General features: G+C 40.0%; 2 protein-coding genes across 3 annotated transcripts; one reads left to right on the forward strand and one right to left on the reverse strand.

Moving 5' to 3' along the window:
• Positions 1-210: 210 nt before the first annotated feature.
• Positions 211-11431, reverse strand: slc37a3 (solute carrier family 37 member 3). Its single transcript, XM_040144773.1, has 14 exons — positions 11325-11431; positions 8794-9042; positions 7404-7518; positions 6869-6961; positions 6454-6537; positions 5671-5816; positions 5127-5223; positions 4943-5027; positions 4375-4583; positions 4100-4241; positions 3541-3642; positions 3031-3230; positions 2223-2288; positions 211-1829 (listed from the first exon to the last, which is right to left on the reverse strand). Exons 2-14 carry the CDS (start codon positions 8868-8870, stop codon positions 1737-1739), a joined length of 1509 nt encoding a protein of 502 aa, XP_040000707.1. The 5' UTR covers positions 8871-9042; positions 11325-11431; the 3' UTR covers positions 211-1736.
• Positions 11432-14445: 3014 nt separating this feature from the next.
• LOC120799538 (DENN domain-containing protein 2A-like) lies at positions 14446-25422 on the forward strand. Of its 2 annotated transcripts, XM_040144770.1 has the most exons (20): positions 14446-14719; positions 15937-16008; positions 16803-17933; positions 18136-18227; positions 18997-19091; positions 19174-19383; positions 19696-19789; positions 19902-19952; positions 20062-20273; positions 20642-20751; positions 21185-21254; positions 21710-21787; positions 21877-22017; positions 22314-22462; positions 23256-23433; positions 23585-23626; positions 23756-23864; positions 23992-24261; positions 24341-24427; positions 24558-25422. In XM_040144770.1, exons 1-20 carry the CDS (start codon positions 14688-14690, stop codon positions 24587-24589), a joined length of 3255 nt encoding a protein of 1084 aa, XP_040000704.1. In that variant the 5' UTR covers positions 14446-14687; the 3' UTR covers positions 24590-25422. The 2 variants fall into 2 exon arrangements, with proteins under 2 accessions (XP_040000704.1, XP_040000706.1); XM_040144772.1 differs by lacking the exons at positions 23992-24261; positions 24341-24427; positions 24558-25422 and having other exon boundaries at positions 23726-23803.
• Positions 25423-25829: the final 407 nt, after the last annotated feature.

The following is a 25829-nucleotide window of genomic DNA, read 5'->3' on the forward strand; positions in this document are numbered from 1 at the left end:
AGGTTTCCTTTTGCGTTAATAGCGCCTTTTCGTGGTTTTGATGTAACACTGCACAGTATAAGGACTTAAGTTGTCATACTACTAATAGTGTAGTTTGATCCAGCTTAGAAGCAGTAATAAAATGTAGTTCAAGTTTCCATCCAAAACAAAAGAATCTTATGTGAAACATTCATGATTTGCAAAATTTAATTTGCATTTATTTAAAACAATTGCATTTACACTTTTTAAAACTTGAAAGGTACACATAGATAAAAAATTCACCACAGATACATTTCAGTTTAAATTCTATTACATTTGCTTTGCAAGTTCAGAGAAACCAGAGGTCCAAGTCTCATTTTAAGCTCCATTGTGTTAGGAACGTTTACTTCAGCAAGTTTAGTATTAGGAACCTGTCTCATACCAATATCACTCTTCCTAGATGTTAAAAGCACTTTACATGATGATTCATGTACCTACATAGAAGGGTGAAAACAACTCTTAGTGTCAACTGACCATAGTGGGTGGAAAAATCACCAATTTTAGTCTCTTTTACTGATCTTGAACATTTGATCTTTTGTGCCTGTTAACAAAGTGTCAGTAATACAGACAAACTGTCCAAATGTGAATTAGCAAACTGCTGGCAGTTGTACGATCATTTTCCCACCCTGTATATCAATAAATGACATAAACAGAACAGTATTTTACCTACATTGGCAGTTAAAACTTAATAACTGACAAAGTCAAGATAGATTTACATTAACGATCCCCAGCAAACAAAACAAACTGTAAGCTTGAAACAGGCACAACCTTTCTCTCCTGTAATGACCGTTTTCATTTAATAGATATACTACACTGTAAACTGAAATTGTATACATTCCATTGAACAGGAAGTGAAATATGAACGATATATCAAATCAGTGACTGAAATGAATGACAATCGAGAGAACCAGTCCCCATAATGAAAAGGGCTTACAGTATAATTCCTAACCCTGATTACAGAAAACTGTACACAGGAGAAATCAAGTGAAAGTTTCTAAAAACCCAGTTAAAATCTAAGTGGTTCACTAAAATCTTTGAGACTTTGTCTAATCAATGTAAGAATCCTAGAGTGCAATATTCATTATTTCAACTAAAAACTAAATATTGTACATATCTACAAAAGCTGACAAAACATTTCTACATTACATTTATTATTCACATTCTTTAGGCAATTCTGACCCTCAAATTGTCTAAAAGGACCTGGTCTTTAAATTAAGAACTCCTAGTTTACAATTCAAATTCATTCAACTTGACTCACGTACATCTACATGTAAAATATTTACATCCATTTAAATCCCTTAAACATATACACTAGTACATTCTGTGACGGTCGTGCAAAGCCTGAATTCACAGGCTGGTCTGACTGACAACCAGTTCCCTCTCCAAGCTTTGTCCAATCAGGCACTTCAGCTCAACCTCTGAATCGTTGTTTTTTCACTACACGGAGTGTACATTTACATTTTAGGTTTTTAGTGAGTGGATAAAACCTCAGTGTTGTGCTCAAAGACCCTCTTCCTGCTCGCACTGGTGTTAATAGACATACGCTGGTGGTTGTGGGTATGAAATTCTAGGTCATCTTAACCATCCTGACTGAGAAACAGCATCCACCCAATCTTCACACATCCCACAACTCATCTAAAAGGAGCCGTTTCTCAGCAGACTGGCTGTGTTGTCATTGATAAGAATAGAAATGTTCCGACCGGCAGATGTTGAGGCTTTCACAGCTGGCGTCGCAGCGCTCGTCTGTCTCTCCACATGGCACGCAGTTCTCTGAGGAGCAAGGGTGTGATGAACACAATGCTACCCCCTGTCTGTAATGTAAAAAAATAAAAAAAGAAGTCACAAGTGGGTATTACTTGCTCGTGCTCTGTACTTAAGTCAGGATAGGTAATTAAGAAGTTGTACTTATGACTGTGTGGGTGTAAAAACATCTCTAAGACAGACCTGTCTCACAGCAGACATTTGGACTTATAATAGTAGGAAAAGCACAGGTGTTATTATTAACATAAACAAAGGCTCTGTTCTACTCAAGTGTCCCAGTAAGCTGTGACAGTGTGAAAGTGAGCCAAAAGGCACATTTCCAGGACCCTGAAACTGAAGCAGCTGAATGGAATTTGGCCATCATTAATTTTTTGAACTACACCTGTGCCCTGCCTACTGTCAAAATGTCCTCAGTGAAAAAGGCCTGTTGTAAATCATCTTACCATGACGATGAAGAAGTAGAACACACACATCCAGCCCAGCTTGCTCTCAATCAAGGACACCAGGTACTAGACGTTGATGGATATATAAATGCACAAATTAAACATCAATCTGCAGGTGTGACTGTGTGTATAACCATAATTGTGTATTCTGAAAGTGTATCTGCAAAGCTAAAATCCAAACTAAAACCCCGGCTTGACACTGTTGGCAATAATCGACTAGTCGCCTAGAATATTTATGCTTACTTTTCCTCAACTTCATAGCGCTGCAGCGTTTTCATCGTTAATGTAAATGCGGAAAATGTGATTATTTTATAATTCAGTAATGCCATTTGCACTTAAAACTGTTTTTTTATAATTAGGCCAATGATGACCAGTTGACGACTACTTACACGACCTAACAAGAAGTAAAAGTTAATAATGTGAAACCCTTAGTTCCTACATTCACAGCTAACATGGTGGAGTTGTTGATGAATGTGTGGAAACAGCATGCGTTGGAAAACCTCAAATGTCAAGCTAGCAGCACCAGTACATAAAATACAAACGTATTGTCAAATATATTACTTGAAGTGCATTGGTTCTATTTAAAACGTGACAAGATGGTCCATGGTTTTCAATAATAGCTGAGTACGGAGCGAGTCACCGACCATGGTAAAGCACAGGCGCACAAAACCACATTAACAAACTATTTATGTCTTTTATTTTGTTATTTAATCTTGTTAATGTTATCTTTTCCTGCTGTTTTATCTTAATTAATTTTAAGGACAACAAACTGAGTTTCCCCTGTGAAGTATCCTGTAATTTTCTTTACCTGTCCCCCCGCAGCTCCTATACTTCCAGTTCCATCCACTATACCAGTAACAGTAGCCAGAGCCTCCTGACTGCCCCTCAGAGCATCCTGTCTCCCCAGGTCGGCAGATATGGCGGAGCTGATCATGTTGGATGGGCCACCGATGAAGAACCCAGTGGCTGCCAACAGCACGGCGTTTATCAGCTGGTCGTTAGGCGAGCCTGAGAGGGGAGAGGACAGAATTGTAAACTGTGAACTCTGGGTCAGGTTCCTGAGTGAGGACAAAAAATAAATCTCAAGCATTTTTAACCCTAAAGAGTGCAGACTTTATGAAATAGTGAGCTTAATGTGTTGAACAAGCGCATGTGCTGAAGTGATGAACAGCAGCAATTATGAAAAAAGGTGAGAAAACAAATGTGAAATTTCAGGATTAATTTTTCTTTTGTTATTTCATTTTGATCATTCATACTCTGCGTCTTCAAAGTTTACCTTTGGCTTACAGAGGCTGTTTGATAATGTGTATGTACTTACGGCTGTATCCCACTAGGGCTCCCATCGCTAATGCCAGACTGAATGCCAACACCGGGGCTCTCTTGCCCATGAAGTCAGAGATCAGACCCTGAACTGTTCCTCCTGACATACAGAAACAAGATGACAGAGCCAAACTGAGAATTAAGAAACTGCATGGATGTTCAGCAATTTATAAAAAGACACAGGCAGGAGCAGTTCATATACATCAGAAGTTTTGAATAAGATTAGCTGTGCACATCCCAAAGATTTAGTGAGTTTACGCTCAACACTAGACAAAGGAAAGCAGCAAATCCTCACATTGGAGAAGCTAGAATTAGAGAATGTTTGGCATTTTTGCTTGAAAATGTCTTGAACACTTCACTGATTATCAAAATAGCTGGAGATTATTTGTCTGTCCATCGATTAATCGGCTGTTCATTTAAGCATTCATTTCCAGCTAATATATGAGCCTTGCTACCCTGAAACTCACACAAAAGCTCTGGCCTCATATCTATTTAATGTAAAGTGGTAATTCTTTTTTTTCCCTTGAAAAAAAAAATGTAGTATCCCTGACACTTACCGACGATTCCTCCAACATCGTACCACACAGAGAGGCGGTCGGCCTCAGCCTCCTTCCAGCCGTAGTTGTTGCTCAAGTAGAAAGGAAGCCAAAAGAAGAAGGAGTAGTTCACCAACTTCAGACAAGCGTAAGCCAATGAATACTGCAGTTCAAACAGAAACAAGGTCAACATGGTGTGAAAATTGTGTAATGTGTTTGTATCATTTAATCCCTGTCTGTGGCAAAATGCTTGTTGTAAATGAATTTGTCTTGACTTGTTGGAGCTTCAGACTCACAGGTAGAACTCCAGGCAGACAGAAGGCCTGGAGGAAGCCGATAGCTTGAGGCGACTCGGGAAGGGGTTCATCTGGCTGCTGAACCGACTGGTATCGTTTGCCATACACCTCCACCTCCACCTCATCCTCCTCGTCGCTCATCAGAGGCCTATGGCTGTCCGTGTCCTTCTCCACTGGGCTGAGTCCAGTCTCGGACTCCAAACTCAAACCTGACGCACACACAGACACACACATTTCAAGCTGTGGAGAGTGGCTAAAGTCAATCAAGAGTTTAGGTAATACAAACAAAGAATTGTTTCTCTTTCAGGCACAGTTTCCTAGTTAAGTGTGATATGTTCAAACTGGCTTCCGTGGGAATAAAGTTATTTAAAAGTAAATGTAGAGTTGGGTGGTCCTGTTGAAAAAGCAACAGTCTGACCCGTGCAAATGCACACTTACATATGAAAGCATATATTAATCAGATTTCATCTTCCAGTGTTATGTGGAATACAGGCATCTAAGCAGCATCTTACGTAATGTTGGGATGCACCTAAATACATTCAAAGAATACACATCTTGCAGTCCTTACCGACTTCTTTTGGTGTGGTGAGCAGGCCGAAGAACACCACCACCCCACCAGCAAACTGCACCACTGAGGTCACCAGGAAGGCATACTGCGCATAGCAACACACATTACATCACGTTAGCATTTAGTTGCTGAAAATATTATGGGAAAAAGGTATCCCTAAACTGTGTATGTGTGTGCGTGTTACCTCGTATCCATACTTGAGCACACTAGAAGCTAAGAAGGCCCCCAGGATGTTGCCTACAGAGGCACAAGCACTCCACAGGCCAAACACAAAGCCTCGCCTGGGAAAAAACATCATGAAGTTCAATTATTAAAGTAATAAATATATTTTTTAAGGGCCTTTAATGCTCTTTTCAGATAATTAAAAAAAAAAAAAAAAAACACTTAAAATACAAAACTTTCTATATTTTACGAAATGCAACTGCAGCTCAGTGACTTGCTATTTTTATATTCAGCAAATTACGATTGCAGGTTCAGCCGTTGCGGGAAACTGAGTCTAAATGGCGTCTATGTTTTGGCAGCAGCACCAGTGAATGGATGTCTTTGTGCGAGTGTAAGCATGTGTGTTTGTGTGTGTGGGGGTGTAAAAAAAAAAAACTCGACTTGACTAAACATTTGTGGGCTGAACATATCTTTATGATGGAGCTGTGATCCAAACATTTTACACTGGTAATACTTGAAGCAGTGTTCGATAAAAGCGGTTTTATGAGCAGAGAAATTTCACACACCCTGTCTTGCCGAACCAGTTGCCCATGACGGCCACCACGCACGGCCAGACGGCTGACTGCAGCAGCCCATTCAGCACCCATAGGCCACAGTAGAGATATATGTTGTAGATCTGGAGCCATTCTGTCAGAGTGCCAAACACAAACTCCTGCAAACACATAAACAACTACAGTTGTATCGAAAAACATAACTGGTAATACATTTGACCTGATATTTATTATTATTTGATGTACAATGATGTCCTAGTAGATACCAATTTTTTTCACTTCGTAAGTATCTTATTTTTAGAATGTCATTCATTTCGAGAGTAAAACTCATCATAGAGAATCATGTACCTGTAAGCACAACTGGGTCTCTCTGCAAGATAATCAAAACAGCTATCAGTTAGTGATGTGCTAGCCATGTATGAGGTCATATTAAATGATTCAAATGCTTGTTTTAATCCAATATTCATTCCATCATGTACAACTGGCAGATGTATGTAGTAGTGATGATGGATTTCTGCCAGATTTTACACCATTTTTTTTTGAAGATTCCCAGAGCACAGTGGTCACAACTAAAATCACTGATTATTTTTGGAGGCTAAAATCAAAATAGCAATCTGAATTTATTAACAGAAACACTGTACAACTTCCAAAAATAGCAATTTACACAATCTAAAAAAAGTTAAAATGCTTTAAATAACACCATGAGGAATTTACAACTTGATAGTGGCAAAAGTGGGATCAAAAGGAGGCACTATCAAGAATTAGATACAAAGTACAACTTGTGGTCCGTGTGCTTACCACTGCAGCAGAGCCACACAGGCCGAAGCAGAGCACATAGCGCAGGTTTACTCTGTCCCCAATAACGCCGCTCAAATACAGGCCCTGTTGGGACAGGAACAAACAAAAAAGACGCAAATGGTAAAAAAAAGACGACTACGGGTCTGTGTCAGGTTTTAGTCAAAGTTAAAAGGGATAATGTACAGCAAAAGTAATATGCCTGAGTAGTGTTATGAGCTGCTGTATGAGCTTGCTGCTGTCCGTTTCACTGTCAGACGATTCAAATGATTCCTGAATAATTGTGAGCAACAGGAATCAGATTTTGCTCCCAGCCCTACTTGGCACCATCCGCCACAGCCAGTTCGACCAATTTATGTGGCAGACGTCACTATTCTCAGAAGCTCGTTAAACACAGGAAAACACGTTCCTTACTCACCACGGCATATGAAAAGAGAAAGATGGAGTCCAGAGCTCCCAGGAACAGAGTGGCCTGCTTTTCATCTGCAAACAGACGATTGTTCTCCCATGTCTGAGACAGTCAGAGAAAACATAATTATATGCAGTTTAGCTACAGCAGGGGTGTAAATGTCAAGGGACCATTAGGCCTCTGACGCAGATTTTATAACATTTTTTATAAGTTTTGTTGTTGTTCATTTGGATTTAAATTGGCCTGTCTACACTGTGCATAATGTAAAATAACATTGGTAAGCGTGAAAATCTTTTATTGCCAAAATAATATTTAACTATATAACAGTAAAATAAAAATCCTCCTAATTTCTCTCTCTAATCATGGTAACTGATCACAGTGGCAAGGCTAGCCAAAATCATTATGGGTCTGCTCTCTGGATAACTCCAAATGTTTACCTTTTGTTCTTGTTTTGATTGAACCAAGTCAGCATCTACAGTATGTGTGGGAGAAATATTCTTCTATATTGTATTGCACGCTGTTCTCTTATGCCAGTGCCCCGTACCTTGCCAGGGGAGAAAGCAGGTGCACTATCATTCTGGATGGATGGGGTCCACTGGGCTGAGATGCTCACTTTCACATTGCTGAATGTCTTCCGTGATGCATGCAGCAACACATAGCTGGAGAGGCAGGAAAGAGCGTTACTCAATGTAAAAGCAAAAGGTATTTGATAGAGATTTATTTAAAATCATCAATGTAGAAACGGGTAAAAGTTCATACTTTAGGGAGAGGATGCAAATGCTTAATTACTTAATACTTGTTTAATACACTGGAACCGTTAAGTGTTAATGGTTTGAAAAATGGATCATATTTACATAATAATACCACAATATACCATATTACCTACTAGGCCTACTAATAGTCCTAAAACTTAAAAGTTCTTGTTGGTTGTCTTGGGCTATGCAAGGTCACATAATGAATGCTCCTTTTTCTTTTACAGACGGTTAAATTTCAATGTAGTAGCAGTTTAATTGTGCTGGAAGAATGTACAGGAAACGCTGGATCGTTATCCTTTGCTATCTAAGAAATGGGAAATGGAAAAAAAAATCCAATCCAAACCCAAATTTTCTGCTGACCTGCAGAGTTCACTGTGTGCTGCTAACTGCTGCAAACGGCACTTTGCATTGCTCCTGATAAGGTGTGTCATGACTATGGTGACACGGCCACAGACGTGTGATACGACAACTACTAATTAATGATTAACTATGTGACTGAGTTGAAGCGAAATAAAGAAGCTTATAACTGAACTTTACCAGGTCGTCATAAACATATTACATGCCCTGCTCTGTTCAACATCAATGCACATTCACCATTTCAAAATTACAAGAATTTCTTTACAGTTTGATAAATATAAAAAATAAGCTTTTCTTTTTCTGAAAACTTTACACAACCACAAAATACTACACTTCATAATTTTGTACTGTAGCAAGCCTGACTGTAGGAAATCATACATACTTAGTGCTATCTTGACAATGTCTGACCTGGGTTAACCTTGCCCCACAGACCTTTCACCTAAGCACCTAGCAGCTCAAATCCATTCAGTGTGTTTGTAAACTAGCTATATTGATATTTCCTTTTCACTTTGCATCCCTGTAATTCAACTGCACTAATCGTTGCGGCTCAGGAGGCTTTGTTGAAAATCTCATCTGTTCAGTAAATTAAAAATCATTTAAAAAACTAAACACAAAAGCCTTACAAAAAAACGGACCTAAAAGTCATACTAGACAGGTCACTTTTACAGGTGACTAGTCTAGCCCTCACTGGGTATTTACGCTTACTCTGAGGACATGAATGGTTTCACACGGTCATCTAGAAACCCAGGATTACATTTACAATGCTCTACCACGCTGGAGCGAAACCTTTAAAGCCGGAGAGGCAGGGTTGGTCTAGTTTACCTAAAGAAGGTGAGGAGGAAGGCAACCAGATGATGATGAGTGTACTGTGACAGGTAGCCACAGCACGAGGGAGGCATCACAGGGGTGGCCGAAGGGAGAAGGAGGAGTTGTAGGACGAGGAAGGAGGTGGTGTTGGTGGAGGTCTTCGGGTGGAACAGCGAGGGGATGGGGGGAGGGGGGGGGTCAGCTACAGTCTCCCACTATGCCAGGTGGGACAAGCACATCACTAGAACAACAACAAAGTTGTGTCTGCAGAAAGAGGAAACCAATGTTAAATCAATTAACTATATTAATGTTTATCACTGATCAAAGAACTGAGTTAAATTGCTAAGGACAACAACTTTTACAAAAATGGAAATCTAACATCCATCCCAGGTTCAAAGCTGACCAAGTAGTGTTTCATGCAATTTCCATTTGTTTCAAAGTTCACCCAAGACTATATAATTTTACTTGATTTACATGTTCCTCAAACCAGTCCTGGATGATTCCTGTACTACGACAGGCAATACTTTCTTCTTGAAAGCATCCACCGGCTTAGATGTAAAAGATGATCATTAACAGACGCATCTTGTCTGAACGCTGACATGTGCGCTGCCAGCTACAGGTATTAATGGGCCCAGTGTGACGACTGACTGCCTCTGAAACCATTCCACCTCCCCCACCATCCTGTTCAGTTTTAACTATGTTGTTTACACAGGACTCAACTAACCAGGAAGTCAAGATGCATCAACCCTTTTTCTGTCCCAATAATTCAATTCTGGGTACCTCCTGATCATGTACCAATCCAGTCCCGTCCTCTCATTTACCCCAACTATAAAATCTGTATACCTTGCAGTGTGGAACTCATTAGTATCATGAAAGATATACACTAGACCAGAAATTGCTGCGGTACGAAAAGGCACAGTGACTGAATGAATGGGACAGAATTTTTTTATGACATTGACAAAGAAACTTTATTTAATCCAGATTGCTTGTCCAGATGTCATGACCGGTCTGTACGTGTGCCAATATTTACTGAGAATAAAAATAAAAAAAAACAACTTAATCTCCTCCCCTTCTGTCATATGATCTGGTCCAACTGGTTCACTGTTCCCGCAACTCTACAGTACTGGCGATACTCAAATGGTCCCTCTTGGTACCTATACTCTGTGTTTCAGTTACATGCCAATTTCTGTTGCATGTACCCATTTATGGTGCAACACATTACATAAATGGGAGACGGATGGATTCACTTCTTTTGCAGGTTACTAACAGATTATTATCTTGAATGTTTGCCATATAAATTGTGAATTACTGTAGTCTGGATATTTCATGTTATGTACAGTTAGAAGGCACTGACAATAATCCTGTATATTCTTGAAATCTGTGTGCCTGCTTCTTCAGATAAACTACTGTGAAACTCTGATGTGAATTTTGGGTGGCCAGAAGCCAAAATGTTGAGAACCACTCATCCAAGAAACACTGATATGAAAGTCTGTGGCCTCCCTTCCATTTCCTAGATAAACCCTTTCAAAACCAGCTGATGTTTTTTTCACATGGCTTATTCCAACCAGGAAGTCCTGGTACCTGCCAAGCAACATTTACGGTATCCGGTTTTGTACCTTATCACTCTAGGTCTAAATCAAACGTAATAAAACCCTTCTGCCCCAGGCAAATATCACAATTAGGCATGTGACTATGTCCGTTCTACAAGGACAAAAGGGATAAACTTGAACGTTGTTGATACATATTTTAACATGTATCCAATCAGGAGAGTCTCAAGAATCATGTAATACACAAGATAACTTCTAGAGACAGTACCTTTGTTATTGCCAAAATACTACTTCTTACACAAGAAGTTTCTGCATTGAAAAGAGAGCTTCATCAACAAAACTCAACCTCTTATTAAGTTAAACTATCTGTTAAAAGGCAGGCTGTTACCTGCAAAGGTGCATATTAGACAAACTCCCTGAAGGTAAAACAGGATGTGTCAGCATTTGTTTGGTGTTTGGTGGCATTTTGCAAACCGCTGCAGAAACATTAACTTAGAGTTAGGACCATAATACTGTACATTGTGTGCACCACACCACACTGAAAGGGAAAATGTAAGCAGGAGGTCCTGTTCAAAGGACGCTATCAACTTTCTGTAGATTACACAACAGACGAGCTCTAGTTTGTGCCTCTCGTGGAATCACTTTGTTGACTTTTGCGTTTTAAGAAAAGGATCTTTGCATGTACGTAGATATGAACACCACGCTGTTGGTTTTTTTTTTGTACTCCACGGAATACCAACATAGCTATTCGGTCAACTGAATTCATTTTCGCCAGCATTTTGTCGTTAGAGGGAGATTTTGCCACTTTAGTTTCTTCCCATCTCTGCCTAACTGAGTGACAAGGCAAATAACAGTATATAGTGATAAAATCTTTATCTACTTTGGCTGTGCCGGGTCTGTTACACCGAAAACACAAAGCAAACGTCTACGAACAGACAGCTTACAATTATAGTTTCAAAACTCCTATGAATTAAGAAACAAAACATAGCATTTTCTCACCTTTCCGCTCACGTTTTCGTTAGCTGACTTGCTCTCAGGGTGGCGACAATCTGTGTTTACTGTGGACTCGTGTCGAAGACGTCGCTGGCCGCAGAGCACAGCGGCGCACTGCTGCCACCAACAGTACAGGGGTGGAATGACACGCGTAAACAGCACAGCTGCAGGCTGACGGTAGAAACTGAAGAGACAGCTGTTAAGCTTTCACCTGTTACTGTTCCGCTTGCTGGCTAAAGCCAACCTATCATTGGCTGCAGGCAGATTTCTGCATAGTTTAAAACATGCACCGCCAAAAATATTTATATTAAAGACTCCAGTTAACCGCCTGATACTGCAATAGGGATCCACTGAACTTGGTCAGCACTTGAATTCTGGTAAGCCTGTATCAATGATTTAGAGTTAGTTTGTGAAGTATAAATGTGTGCTTAAACTGTATTGCACTGTATGCAAGGGGTGTTGTATCTGATTCTAATAGATGCTGTTCCAAATTTCCACTGTGGTTAAATTTACTAGTATTACAAGGGATCATGTATCATCAGCTATGTTTCCAATACTTTGTAGCCTCTATATTTTCAGAGGCTCAAGGATAAAAAGGGTAATTTCTCACATACACAAGAAATATGTGCAGTGAATTGATATATGACATACTCCTAAGGTTGTGCTAAGAGTGTAGTGTGAGAAGTAAGGATTAGAAAAAAAGAAACATGGATTAAAATTCAAGACAATTATAAATACAGTATATGTAAAATCTAAACTGTACATTTGTCAAAAATACAAACAAAAGAATATTTTAAAAAAGGTATTGTCTTTTAGCTTTGGAAATTAATGTAATAGAGAACAACAAGGAATAAATTAAAAAAAGAATACATGATTAAGTTAAACAAAGTGTCATAGCATGCTTTCTAGACAGATTTTAGAAACGATGCCTCCGAAATTTTGATGTATTACTTTAGGGTCACCTCTGGTACACATGATTTAATCTGTAACATCGCAGTGAAAAAAGTTTCTTCTCTTTGGATGGAACATTTTTAGAAGCCCCATGTCATTTCTTTCTTTACTTGCAGTTTTCGATTCTCATTTGAACTCTTATTAATTTTGGTATAGCAGTGAATACACAGTACACCATGGGGCACAGAGAGCGGGCTGATATGCTACAGCTGCGTGAGCAAGTGTAGCTGAGAAGCAGCTGTGATGTGATTTCCAACGAACTTCAGATTTGGAGGGAAGTGTTATATGATGACGTCTGTCCCATGTGTTACTAGGACAAATTATGGAACTGAAGTAGTTTCAGTCAGTATTAAGAGTAATTCATTCATTCTACTTGGCTTGTTCATACAGTAATGTCAGTGTTGAGGGAGACAGCCAGCAGATAGAGACATACAGTTAGGTACATAAATATTTGGACAGTGACACAATTTTTGTAATTTTGCTTCTGTACACCACCACAATGGATTTGAAATGAAGCCATCAAGATGTGATTGAAGTGTAGACTTTCAGCTTTAATTCAATTGGTTTAACAAAAAAAATTGCATTAACCGTTTAGGAATTACAGTCATTTCTATACATAGTCCCTCATATTCAGAGGCTCAGAAGTAATTGGACAAAACATAATTATAAAAATAAGGATTATTTTTAATACTTGGATGAAAATACTCTGCAGTCAATGACCGCCTAAAGTCTGGAAGCCATGGACATCACCAAATATTGAGTTTCCTCTCTCGAGATGCTTTGACAGGCCTTTACTACAGCCAAGTTCAGTTGCTGCTTGTCTGTTCTTTCTGCCCTCAGTTTTGTCTTCAGGAAGTGAAAAGCATGCTCAAATGGGTTGAGGTCAGGTGACCGACTTGGACATTGAAGAATTTTCCATTTCTTTGCCTTAAGAAGCTCTTGGGTTGCTCTCGCAGTATATTTTGGATCATTATCCATCTGTACTGTGAAGTGGCATCCCATCAGTTTTGCAGCATTTGGCCAAATCTGAGCAGATAGTATAGCCCTATACACTTCAGAATTTATCCTGCTACTTCTATCAGCAGTCACATCATCAAAAAACACCAGTCACCAAGTTCCAGTGGCAGCAATACATACAATAAATGCCCATGCCATAACACTGCCTCCACCATGTTTTGACAGATGATGTGGTATGCTTTGGATCAGGAGCCGTTCCTTTCCTTCTCCACACTCTTCTCTTCCCATCAGTCTGGTACAAGTTCATTCTTGTTTCATCTGTCCATAGAATCTTGTTCCAGAACTGGGCAGGTTCTGGCAAAGTCTAATCTGGCCTTTTGTGTTCTTGAGTGTTACCAGTGGTTTGCACCTTGTGGTGAACCCTCTGTATTTACGTTCATGTAGGCGTCTCTTGATTGTAGACTTTGACAATGATACACCTACCTCCTCAAGATTGTTCTTGACCTGGATAGATGTTGTGATGGGATTTTTCTTCACCAAGGAAAGAATTCTGCGATTATCCACTTTAGTTGCCTTCTGTGGCCTTCCAGGCCTTTAGGTGTTGCTGAGCTCGCCAGTGCATTCCTTCTTTTAAGAACGTACCAAATTGTTGATTTGGTCACTGCTAAAGCTTCTGCTATCTGTCTGTTAGGTTTGTTTGGCTTTCAGCCTAATAATGGCCTATGTCATTTGCATCGACACCTCTTTGGACCGCATATTTAGAGTTCCCATGAACAGCTACCAAATCCAGATTCAACATGTGGAATCAACTCCAGACCTTTTATGTGCTATGAAATAACGAGGGAAAGGCCACACCTGGCCATGAAACTGATTCATTATTAATTGTCCAGTTACTTTTGAGCCTCTGAAAATGAGGGACTATGGGTAAAAATGACTCTAATTCCTAAACGGTTAATGCAGTATTTTTGTTAAACCCCTTAAATTAAATCTGAAATTCTGCACTTCAACCACATCTTGATTTGTTTGTTTCAAGTCCATTGTGGTGGTGTACAGAGGCAAAATTACAAAAATTGTGTCGCTGTCTAAATACTTTTGGACCTAACAGTACATAAAGAGAGAGAGAGACAGTAGAGGGGGAGAGACAGAGAGAGAAAGAGAGAGAGAGGGAGGAAATCCTATTCCTCCCTCTCTCTCTCTGCGTTGAGGAGAGAGAGTGAATGAAAGCTGAGGATTGGAGAAGAGGCAGGGAGAGGAGTGTATGTACAGTAGTTTGAGTTGAGACTCTTATGTCTCTATTCTCACTCAATTAAACATCTGACCACTTACCTCAAGCTTAAATCAAGTTAGAAAACCTATTGCAGACTTTTTAATCTGGACATACAGCACACCGCTGTGGTTAGGAGGATATATCAATGGATACTGTAATAGCAGTATCTCTGGCAATATGCTCCCATTTCACTAATGAGCACATGGAAACTGTACAACATAGGAAGGTAAGATACAGATTTAATTTTGTATATGTACTGTACATAATGTGATGCATAGAGTGGGATTTCAACGGGTTGTCTTGTCTCATATTTTCATTGGCTCGTTGTTGCCTAGAGCGCACAACTGGTACTGCCTGAATGAAAGTAGTGGACAATAATGTTAATTGTGAATGAAATGGAGGCATATGTTTTCTGCTTAGTCACTTTAATAATTGTAAAAACAAATTGCAAAACGAAAACTGAAACAGCTTATGCATTTTTTGATTGTGCAGCTCTGGTTGGCTCGCTGTCTCTATCACACAGTCACTAAGCATCTGAATGCCTTGTTTCCCAGCTAATCGGCTAGCCTGCAGCTGTGTGTGGCTGTATGCAGTCCCTCTGCTCATGCACAGTCCTTTGGACACCATATCAACTAAACAAATGTTGACACCAGTTCCAGATCTGGGAAATTACCAAGCACTATCTTAGAGGCCACTGAACTTTGAAACATCTGCCTTAGAGATGTGAAAATATGAGTGTCATGAAGAGGAGAACAGAGCATTTTTCTTGCTGTGAGGGTCCAAGGTTGGTCTCCTGTACAGAGAAAGCATGTGTATGCACATAAGAATAAGGATCATACAATAATGTACTAAAGGAAAGAGCGTGATGAGAAGAGTGATTCAACCACTAAAAGTCCCTAATGACTGTTGAAATGTTGGTTTGTGTGATGACCTCCTTGAGGGAGTTGCCGTCAAGTTTTTTTTTGAGTCTGTCCAGCTGGCCCCTGAATTCTTTACATTACCCACTGAGGCGGAATGGTGGCACTGCATAAAATGTCAGTCTCACCAAGGATCTTAATCTCATATTGATCTGTAATGTGAAAAAAACCTGCAAGTGTGATGACATACTGCAGTTTCAAAAAGACTGGCTCTATTAAGTGACTATATTTTCAAAATCCGACTACTCTGTCACCCCTAAGGGAAAAGGTTTGTGTTTTTTTAATTCATCTTATAAATGATAAGATTGCCGTATTTGTTTTATATAAAATTATTCCCACTTTTAATTTAGAAATAGTGGAGATATGAAGTTTCATTGAAAAAGTGTGACACAAATTGTCATCTGGAGCCAAGCCAGACAGGATGTCAATAAAAAATGTTAATATCCAAACTCTGAATGTCTCACTCAACAAAACTGAGGAATGAAGGTACTGACTGAAGATGCTTCTCTCTCTCCCCCTCTCTCAGGTGTACAGTGATCATGGAGGCCAATGAGAGAATGGAAACAAAGCAAGACTGCATCTACTCCAATGTCAACAGGTTTGTATCAGAACAGGTTAATCCAGTGAAGGATTCTCCCTTTAGAACATGGAAATTATACCTCACAAATTCCTCCTGAGCCTGAGAAATATGTAACAGAGTTTAGGGTGCCCGCTCTACTCCTCACACCCATTAAGGAAATGTCAGAAAAAGGTCTTTCAAATTAGGGCATCCCATTTCCTCTCGTTTATTTATTAAAACATAACAGTTTGATGAAATGGGCCCTGGTCCAAGTATGTGTTTATTTAGCGAGGCTGATGAGAAGAAGATGCTCGGTCATAGGCTTGTCCTCTGGCATTTACTCTCAGCCTGAATTTTCCCACTGTTGCCAGAAAAAGACTGAGTGTACTTTAACTGGCAGTCACAGTGACCGTACTGGGAAGTTCAGGAAACTCTGGTAAAAGTCAATTGCTTAGCCGCTTGTTTGCACATTATTGTATTTTCTGACTAAATTTAGGTAATCAATGATACTATTTTCATTTAGAAAGATGTGTTTTACTGAGGAATAACTACTGTGGTTATTTTGGCAGTAAATTTACTAAATATCATCATTTCACCAAATTTTAATCCCATTTATTTTATTTTTTTAAATTTAGCTGAGTTACTCTAAAACCTGTCATATACCCCCTGGCAATTAAGTAACCCTGGCAGGGAATCACTGATGTAAAACCCAGTCATCACTGTTTCACATTAAATTTTGGTAATGTTTATGAGTTCTTTGAAATTAATCATTTTATGTCAATTTTTAACTTTGTAAAACTCAGTGAAAGTGTTTTTTTTCTTTTTGTGTTTAGGCTAAAGAAAGGCTGTCTCGGTGGAAGAAGTGGTTTCCATATTGCTTCAGTGGAAAACAAGGGAGCTGGGCAAAGAAGAGAGGTTGTGGCAAAACTTCCCTTCACCCCATTAGACAACCTGAATAACCAGAGGGAAGAATCGCCTATGATGGCTCACTGGAAGCCAAACTTTGACCCTCATGGCAATGAGAACACTCTCTTGGTAGGCAACAAGCTCACCAGATCCAATGGAGGCAACATTAAGGACAAAATTTCTCTGTGGGAGGAAAAGGAACCGACTCATTTACCAATTACCTCAGGTCCTTCAGGTCAGTGGACTACTGTAAAAAGGGCAGAATCCCTGACAAAAAGCAACAATAAAACTACTGACGAGCTGAGCGCAGAAAGTTGCAGGAGAGTGGCCCATAAGGAAAAGGAAAATTTTGGGAAAGAGACTGTAGGAAAACATGGGGATTCAAGGCCTTGTTCACCTTTTGAAACTGGGAAACAGCTAACAGGGACGCTCAAGAACAGTAAGGCCTATGAAAATCAAAGAAAGGAGGATTGTAAAAGAGTAGTTCATCCAGAAAAGCAAGATTATGAGAACGAGAATGTAGAAAAACTTGGAGATTCAAGGCCGTGTTCACCTATGGTGGCAGTGCAGCAGCAGGTGGGGATGTTGAGGAAAACCACTGACAAGAGAGCAGCAGAACAAACCAGTCAGGAGAAGAAAGCGGTGTTCACTCTCTTTAAAAAACTGGAGGCTATGGGGGAGAACCATGGGAAAACACCTCCAGAGCTCGGAAATTACTTCAGCCCACTGGGTAAGGAAAAACAGGTAGAGGTGCAGAAGAAAGAATCTGAAGCTATCAGTCAGAGTGGTGCAGTGAAGTCCACTGGGTCCAAAGAAGGGAAGGAGCACAAGGAGAATGTGTACACAGAGCCGGGTGCACTCCCCATCAACCCGGTCCCTAAACCCAGACGTACCTTCCAGCATTCAGCTGTCGTCCCCATGGAGAAGAGTCAGAGGCAAGGGAGAGGACAGAGGAATCTCCCTCCACTGCCCTCCATATCCACCAGACCCTCCTCAAAACTTCCTTCTGGTGTCTATGGAAGACCCAGGGGTGAGATAGTCCGAGACAACATCAAGAGGTACAGAGTGAACAGAAAAACACCTTCTTTATGTAATAACCAGAGCTAAGCCAATGTTAGATCTGATGTTGTACAAACGTGAGGGGAATCTACACAGACAATCACAGTTAGACCACATTTCATACACAGTTGTCATACAAAGTAATTCGTCTTTTAGTAATACATTATATAATCATTTGTATTGTTCTGTTCACTATGACAGGAAATCCTTTGAGTTTGAAGACCTTGCAGAGTCGACTAGCTCGCTCTTCTCTCGTTCACTATCTCAGGATCATCATTATGAAGACATCCTGGGTCAGACACCTCTGTTACTCTTTACAGATTTCTCTTTTTAAATCTGTGCCAAGCATAATGTATGAAATGAAGAGGGTAAAAAGGGTATGTTAGAGAGGAAGTAGTTGAGACAACTGAGATAGCGAACTGCAGAAAGGGGCTGTTTTGTCACATTAACTAAATTGTTTTTCTGAGGTTTTTAACCACTCCATGAACTATGTTCTGCAGAAAACAATTAAAGAATGTAATTGTTTTAAAGATTTTTTTGGGGGGCATTTTTGCCTTTATTTGAAAGTGGACAGTGTAGAGAGAGACAGGAGACAGGAGAACGAGAGGGATATGAAATGCAACACAGGTCCCCCTTTTGGCAATCAATCAATGTAATTTTATCACAAACATGTGGAAGTTGTGGAATTACTCAGAACATTTACTTAAGTAAAAATACAAACCCCTGAGAAATAGTCTCTTACAAGTACAAGTCCTGCATTTAAAAGTTTACTCAAGTGAAAGTATAAAAGGAATTTATGGAACGTAAGGAGTATAAGGTGAGTTTACTGCTGTAGCTGGTCTAGGAGCTAGTTTTAACTACCGTATATGTTGTTACACAATGTTGTCTAACTGCTGCTCTATCACTTTTAGCTATCTTAAGTGCTTTTTACGAACTGCTTATCATTCGGTCATCATATCCCTTTTGACACTGAACCCCTGGTCACTTTTAATGTACATAAACAATAACTGGACAAATGCTAAAAAGAATGAATTGAACATTTCACTTCTGCTCTTTCTGCAGATTCGCCAAAGGAGAACCCGTATGAGGACATAGAGTTGGAGAGTCAGTGCTCCCAGCAGTCTCTGCCTTCCTCTCCTGGCGCTGATACCACCAAGGTTCCTGCAATAGAAACTAAACATAATGCCAACAACTCTGATTTAGTGATTAAAAGATTAAAAAATATTTTTCTGCACACAGGCCTCAAGGCCTGGCTTCTTCAGGCAGAATTCCGGCAGGAGCTTTAAGTTGCTAGACCTGCGGAGAAATAGCCAGCAAACCCACAGTACCAGCAGTGGGGGCATTTCATCTCCACCCCAGCTCAGCCCTCCCTCCACCCCCACTGGTCCTGAACACACTACCTGGATGCCTGGGGATCCCTGCAGCCGCACCTGCCGCAGGATACCTACAGTCTGTGTTTGAATATGTTTGAATGTTACGCCAGTACCCCTAGATCACATAGTGTCACATGTTCTTTTTATTTAAACTGAACTTTATTATGATCTCAGATTGAGCACAGATCCCTTTTTTGTTGCAAAGATGTCGTTTAACCTTCAATCCAATTTATAGATAAAAGTCAGCTTTTCTTTCAGTCCAGTATGGCTGTCAGGCTCCACTGTAGCTGCCAAATATTATTAATGGGTGTTTTGTTCTTGTCCTTGAGAAGAGACATGATGCTGTCATATTTCCTTACACTGAGTCAGAGCTTTTTTGATTCAACAGGTTGTATTGAGAATCAATAGCATCTTTGAAGCTCGAATCAGAAAGAAACATCTACGGAGGATCTACCATTATGCTGAGACAAGCTCAGGAAGAGGTGATGTTGCTGAAATGTTGGCCATCTTGAAGGAATTTATTCTAATGCATTTTCTAATGCCTAAAATATTAATATGAAGTTTCGTCTTAAGAAATTTGACTTTTGTGTACAGTAACCGATGAGAACAGTGACTCTGAGAGTGAAGTTGAAGAAAGAGCAAAAGGTAGGGTACATCATTAGAGCTTTTAAACCTCAAGCATGTCCCTTCCTCTTTCTTTAATTTTTTTTATTGACATATTTAACTGCACTGTATCTTACTTCCTCTCTCTCAGCTCACCGTCAGCGCCTCGTGTCAGTTCAGTCCATACTGAGCCAGTCAAGTCAGACCCAGGTCCACTATAATGGTACCAACAACAGAAACAGCTCTCTGGAACAGGAGCTCCACCAGCGCAAACTTTTTGAATATTTCCTGGTTGTGTCACTGCAGAAGTCGAAGGCCGGTGCCCACTATCTGCCGGAGGTCACACAGCAGTTCCCCCCTAAGGTCAGCAGCAGAGGAGTCCTTGAATCAAATATTATTTTTGTGGTAATTTCGTTTTAAGGTTGAGGACCAAATGTCTCAAAATAGAAATCCACATCTTGCACACAGGCAGGCAAAAGTTCATTCAAAACAATTCAAATAATAGTACTGAGCTCAAGTGTGCTGGACAAGATCTGGTGAATTTTAAGAAGCTGTAATAAGTAAATGAGATGCAGAGGCAAAACTTATCCAATAACAATTTGCCTTAATTAAAACTGTAAGCTTCACTTTGTCCATATGAACAAACTTCCTGATAATAAAGAAACATACATCAATATTGATGGAAATAAACTTGTGAAATGTATGAAAGTTTGGTCTTTGTTAATTTGCAGTTGGAGCGCAGCTTCAAGTTCATGAGGGAGACAGAGGATCAGCTGAGGATCATTCCTCAGTTCTGTTTCCCTGATGCTAAAGACTGGGAGTTGGTGGAGAACTACCCGAGGTGAGAGTGTAAAATTTACTTAATGCCACTGTTCATGAGATTCCACATCAATTTTGGCCAATTTGATTGTCAAATTTTAACTGTTGTCAACTGTTCATGAGATTCCATATAAATTTTGGCCAATTTTAAGAGTGTTAAATACTCTCGCCATAGCCATTTCTCTCCCTGAGCAACTCCATATAATTGACACTGAAAATTCACCTCTTATTACCTCTAGAAAAATTGCTTTAACCCATGATACACATGACTGCTGATGTGGGCTAATGGCGTGAAGATATAATGGAAAAGTCCATTTAGACTGTGCACACAAATAATAGATGTCAGTATTACAGTTTGCATGTATACTATTATTCACATGTATTTTCCATATGTACGATCAAAATGTATTAATCACATGTTTATTTTTGTATTTGTTGTGGGCCATCCCTCATAGTGAGATGTTCTCCTTTGTTTTGACTGGAGAGGATGGGAGCAGGAGGTTTGGATACTGCCGGCGTTTACTGGTAAATATAAATGAATAGAATAAATAAGTGTGCTGCTACTGAACAGGAAATGGCCAAATACCACGATGACGGCTGAGTAAATAAGCATGCCAGAATAGTCAGTGTGCCTGTGGGAAAACAGTCCATCTCAGAGTCTGGGAGGAAGTGTGTGAGACTGGGAAAGTGTGTATGTGTGTATACAGTATGTGTTTGTGTGTGTTTGCATGTTTCTATGTATTACTATGAGTGCCTTTCAGAACTCCTGATGTATTTGTATCTCTTTTTCAAATCTTCATGTGAACAGAAATAAACTGATGTCTAAAGAGTTCAATTTCTCCTGTCATGTGAAAACTTTGCAAATCCAATCTTCCAAGGTGATAGATTTAATTTCTCAATTAACTGAAAAGTTTGGATATATGAGGTTTTCACTCAACACCAGCAGCAGCATAAAATAAACTTTCCTATTTTCTCTTCAGCCCAGTGGAAAAGGTAAACGTCTACCAGAGGTCTATTGTATCGTCAGTCACCTTGGCTGTTTCAACCTGTTCTCCAAGGTAAATCACCCCCACTGGTGACCTATGATAATATTATTGGCTTAAAGGTAATTTATAAGGTATGTGTTTGTGTATATATGTGACTGTAGGTGTTGGATGAGGTGGAGAGGCGGAGGGCTCTGTCTCCAGCCTTGGTACAGCCCTTCATGAGAGCCATCATGGAGGCCCAGTTTCCAGCCCCAGGCAGAACCATCACCATCAAAACTTTTCTTCCTGGCTCGGGTACTGAAGTGAGTGACACTGTGAGCACCAAAATATTCTGGTTGTTGAAATTAAGAACATAAATTAAGCTAAAAGTCCATCTGTCCATCAGAATTTGAAGTTACTACTTGTCCTCACTGTGATAATGTACCTTTATAGCTAACTGAACCATAATCTTAAAGAGAGAGAGGTAAGATTGAGTTATCTGTGAAAGAATGATTGAATAGGAGTGTGACAAGTTTTCCTTATTTCCAAAAATATTAAAATCTAATATAAATATTTACTTTTGTCAATTTGTTTACATCTCATCCATCCCGTTTCCCAGGTGATGGAGCTCTGTCGACCCTCTGACTCACGCCTGGAGCATGTGGACTTTGAATGTCTGTTCTCCTGTTTGAGTTTGCGGCTGCTGCTCCGGGTGTTCGGTTCTCTGCTGCTGGAGCGGAGGGTCATCTTCACTGCCGACAAACTCAGGTTGGTCATATACCCCACAGCTTTGCACATCCCCTTAAAATCTGCATATGACCTCTATGTGACAGCTCGTGTAATATATGATGTTGCACTGAACAGCATTCTTCCAGTGTTTATGTCATTATGGAGACGGCAGACATTAGGTGAAAGCATCAGGGATGTTTTCATTATGAAGTTATAAGAATTGCGGGTGGTCCAAACCCACATTTTTGAATAAGTTTAAGGCAGCCCCAGTTTTATTCAGGGAACATGCCAGAGAGATATTTTGAGGCCAAGCTGTTGCGTTGTTGTTGTGCTAGAGCCAGTTTGTTTGTTCTGAAGGAGAAAGCCAGTGGGAGTCAGAACGCGTGGTCACAGTAGTAGAGGACAGGAATGCCAAGTTGAGTGACGTAAATGAAAGAAGTATGCAGCCTTGCTTTTTTGTCTATGGGAAAAGTTGTAACTTTAGGGAGTAATCAGTGTTTTGACTGTATTTTAGATTATACTGCCCTCATGTTGCCAGAATGAGCAAGTTATTCTGTGTCTGTGGCTTTCTCTTTTTTTCTTTTTCCAACTAGGCTTTTCTTCTCTTTTCACATGTCTCTCCTCTTTTCATCTTGCCTCTTCTTCTAGCCTCCCATTGCTGTCCCTCATTCAGGAAAAAGCTATTCAAAATAATTGTTAAAAGCATCAGACCTGGGTGTAAATATGTGATTCAAATCTTTCCCATATTTATTTAGAATTTGATAATAACTAAAATTCCTCATCTGTTCCTCCTCTCATGACCGTCTTATCACCTTCTCATCCTTTTTTTCAGTACTCTCTCCCAGTGCTGCCATGCGGTGGTGGCACTGCTTTACCCCTTTGTATGGCAGCACACTTACATTCCCGTGCTGCCCTCGGCTATGCTCGACATCGTCTGCACCCCGACCCCATTCATCGTCGGCCTGTTGTCCAGCTCCCTGCCCCAGCTCACTGAACTGCCCCTGGAGGAGGTCAGAGAGGCACTAATTCTTAGTAATTATGGGTTGAAACTTATCTGAAGAAAAAAAGCGACTTATTTTATAATTGTGAATACATTAATCACATCAGCACACCAATGAAAAAATGTTGTGCTTCACAATAATCTAGGCTTTGTGTGCACAGGTTCTGGTTGTGGATCTAGGAAACAGTCGATTTCTTAGACAGGTAGGCAATGCATTGAATCATGTTTGTGTGTTTTTTATGGCTGTGCATGATCTGTGTGAATGTGGAAGGAATTATATCAGCCTTTACATATCTACATAGGGATATTCTATCTGGTCCTTTTCCTTGTAGTTGGATGATGAGGACACCATCCTGCCCTCCAAGCTTCAATCAGCCCTGGAGAACGTTCTAGAGAGGAGGAGAGAGCTTGCTACTGAGAGAGGAGGAGACACACCCAGTGGTAAGTCATAAGAAGGAATCAGAGCACAACAAACTATGAAAATCTGTAGTTACAGCTCCTTAATATCTTGAATCTTGCATCTTTGCAGTGGTATTGTTGAACATATGCTACACCTTCCTCTTTTCAGACTCTGGACATCTTAGCACCGTTGTGTCCGAGGCCTTTGTCCGTTTCTTTGTGGAGCTGGTAGGCCACTATCCGCTCTTCATCATCGGTGAACGGGAAGATGGCTACTCCTCCTCGTCCTCCTCCCCAGTCCCCTGCTCTTTCCAGCGGGATGGTTTTCGTAAAGCGATCCCATCTAAGACTGTGCGTCGCTTCCTGGAGATCTTCATGGAGACCCAGATGTTTGGCTGGTTCATCCAGGAGAGGGAGCTCCACAGGCAGGCTCTGAGAGGTATAGAGGTACAGCATCAAGCTCAAATTCCGATGCTGGGACTTGATCCAGTGTTTCATGATTCTTTATCTTTTCTCAGGACTGTTTGAAGTGAGGGTGCAGGAGTATCTAGACTGTATCCATGAGAATGAACATCGAAGGGTTAACAGGTTTCTCAAAGGCTTGGGTAAGGATGTCTCTGAGCTGTTCCAGAATTTGTTATTGTTATTGTGAAACAAGGTCTGTACAAATGAGCTACAGATCTACTGTGTGCTCATTTTCACCTTAAACCACTTGTTTGTTTTCCATTGTTCCAGGAAACAAAATGAAATTCCTTTCCAAGAAATAATGCAACTATAATTATGAAACAAGCCTCCAAGACTTAAAGGACTGCAGAAATCCGACAAAAGAAATTTTCTTTTCAGTGCTTTTTCAGAGACGCTTGCCAATGTCATCCTCATCCTCATCTGTTTCAATGAGTGAGACTGTGGGTTTTGCTCCAGGACTCATGATAGAAGGAGGGTGGCTGTTGCTAATCACAAATTGTTCCTACCAAAGGAAGATGTTGCTGTAGTTCACATAAAGGAAGGAACTTTGGACTGTGGACTCACAGATGATTAAATGCCTTAGACAACAGCATTCATTAGCACAAATAACACAGTGTACAATATACAAATAACGTTGGTGTTAAGATTATTTCTGTAAACTATATATTTTTGACAATCAATTAAAGGGTAAACCTGAATAAATAAGGGTAAAAAACCTTTTGAATCTAGCTGCGTCTATACAGGGCGTGGTTTGATAAGCATGAAAATGAGGTGAATTGAAAGTTCATGGTCATGGTATTTTCTGAATCCACTAGGGGGCAGTAGCATATTTTCTCTGATTAGATGATCTTGATGCTGACAGTGACTAACTAGACAATGACACAAACCTTGCTTTTTATTGTTTAAATTTTCTTTTAGTCATAACAGTGACAACGTCACAAATGCTTTGATTCTGACAAGTAAATTAATATTCTCTGTTTGCTGTTTTTAAGCTCTGAGTTATTGTCGTGATGTTGTCATGTTTTCTTTTTCCCGTCAAAACTGATCTCCAGGTCTAATATAATTATTGCATTGCATTCTTATAGAGTTTGGTTGTCATTTTTCTAACCTTTGTAAATCACTATTCCTACCATCCTCCAGTTTGCAAATGATGAATGATGAGATTACATTATGGTAAATACATAATGTATCCAAATAACAGAATATGAGTTTTGTTATACACTGGAAAATCCTGAGAGGCAAATCAAAGCCAAGGGAGTTGTGTTCGCTCAGCATTTATTTGCCAGTTTTACACAGTGAGTAATCCACATACCACCCATTTGCTAACCATTCACTGCTGTGTTTGTGTGTTTGAAGTTATTTGGCCATTTTACTACAAAGAGCCTCAGTTCAGAGTTGATGGCAGCTTTACTATTTTAGTCTCTGAATCATGGAAACAAAGCACATCTTTAGCCCGCGAGGAGGAAACACATCTATGTCAGCCTGGAAACATAACACAGGTGCAGAGCAGGGCATAGTAGTGTATTGTGAGCAGGCCTGAGG

Source organism: Xiphias gladius, chromosome 2 (genome assembly GCF_016859285.1).
Source record: "Xiphias gladius isolate SHS-SW01 ecotype Sanya breed wild chromosome 2, ASM1685928v1, whole genome shotgun sequence".
Taxonomy (NCBI): Eukaryota; Metazoa; Chordata; class Actinopteri; order Istiophoriformes; family Xiphiidae; genus Xiphias; species Xiphias gladius.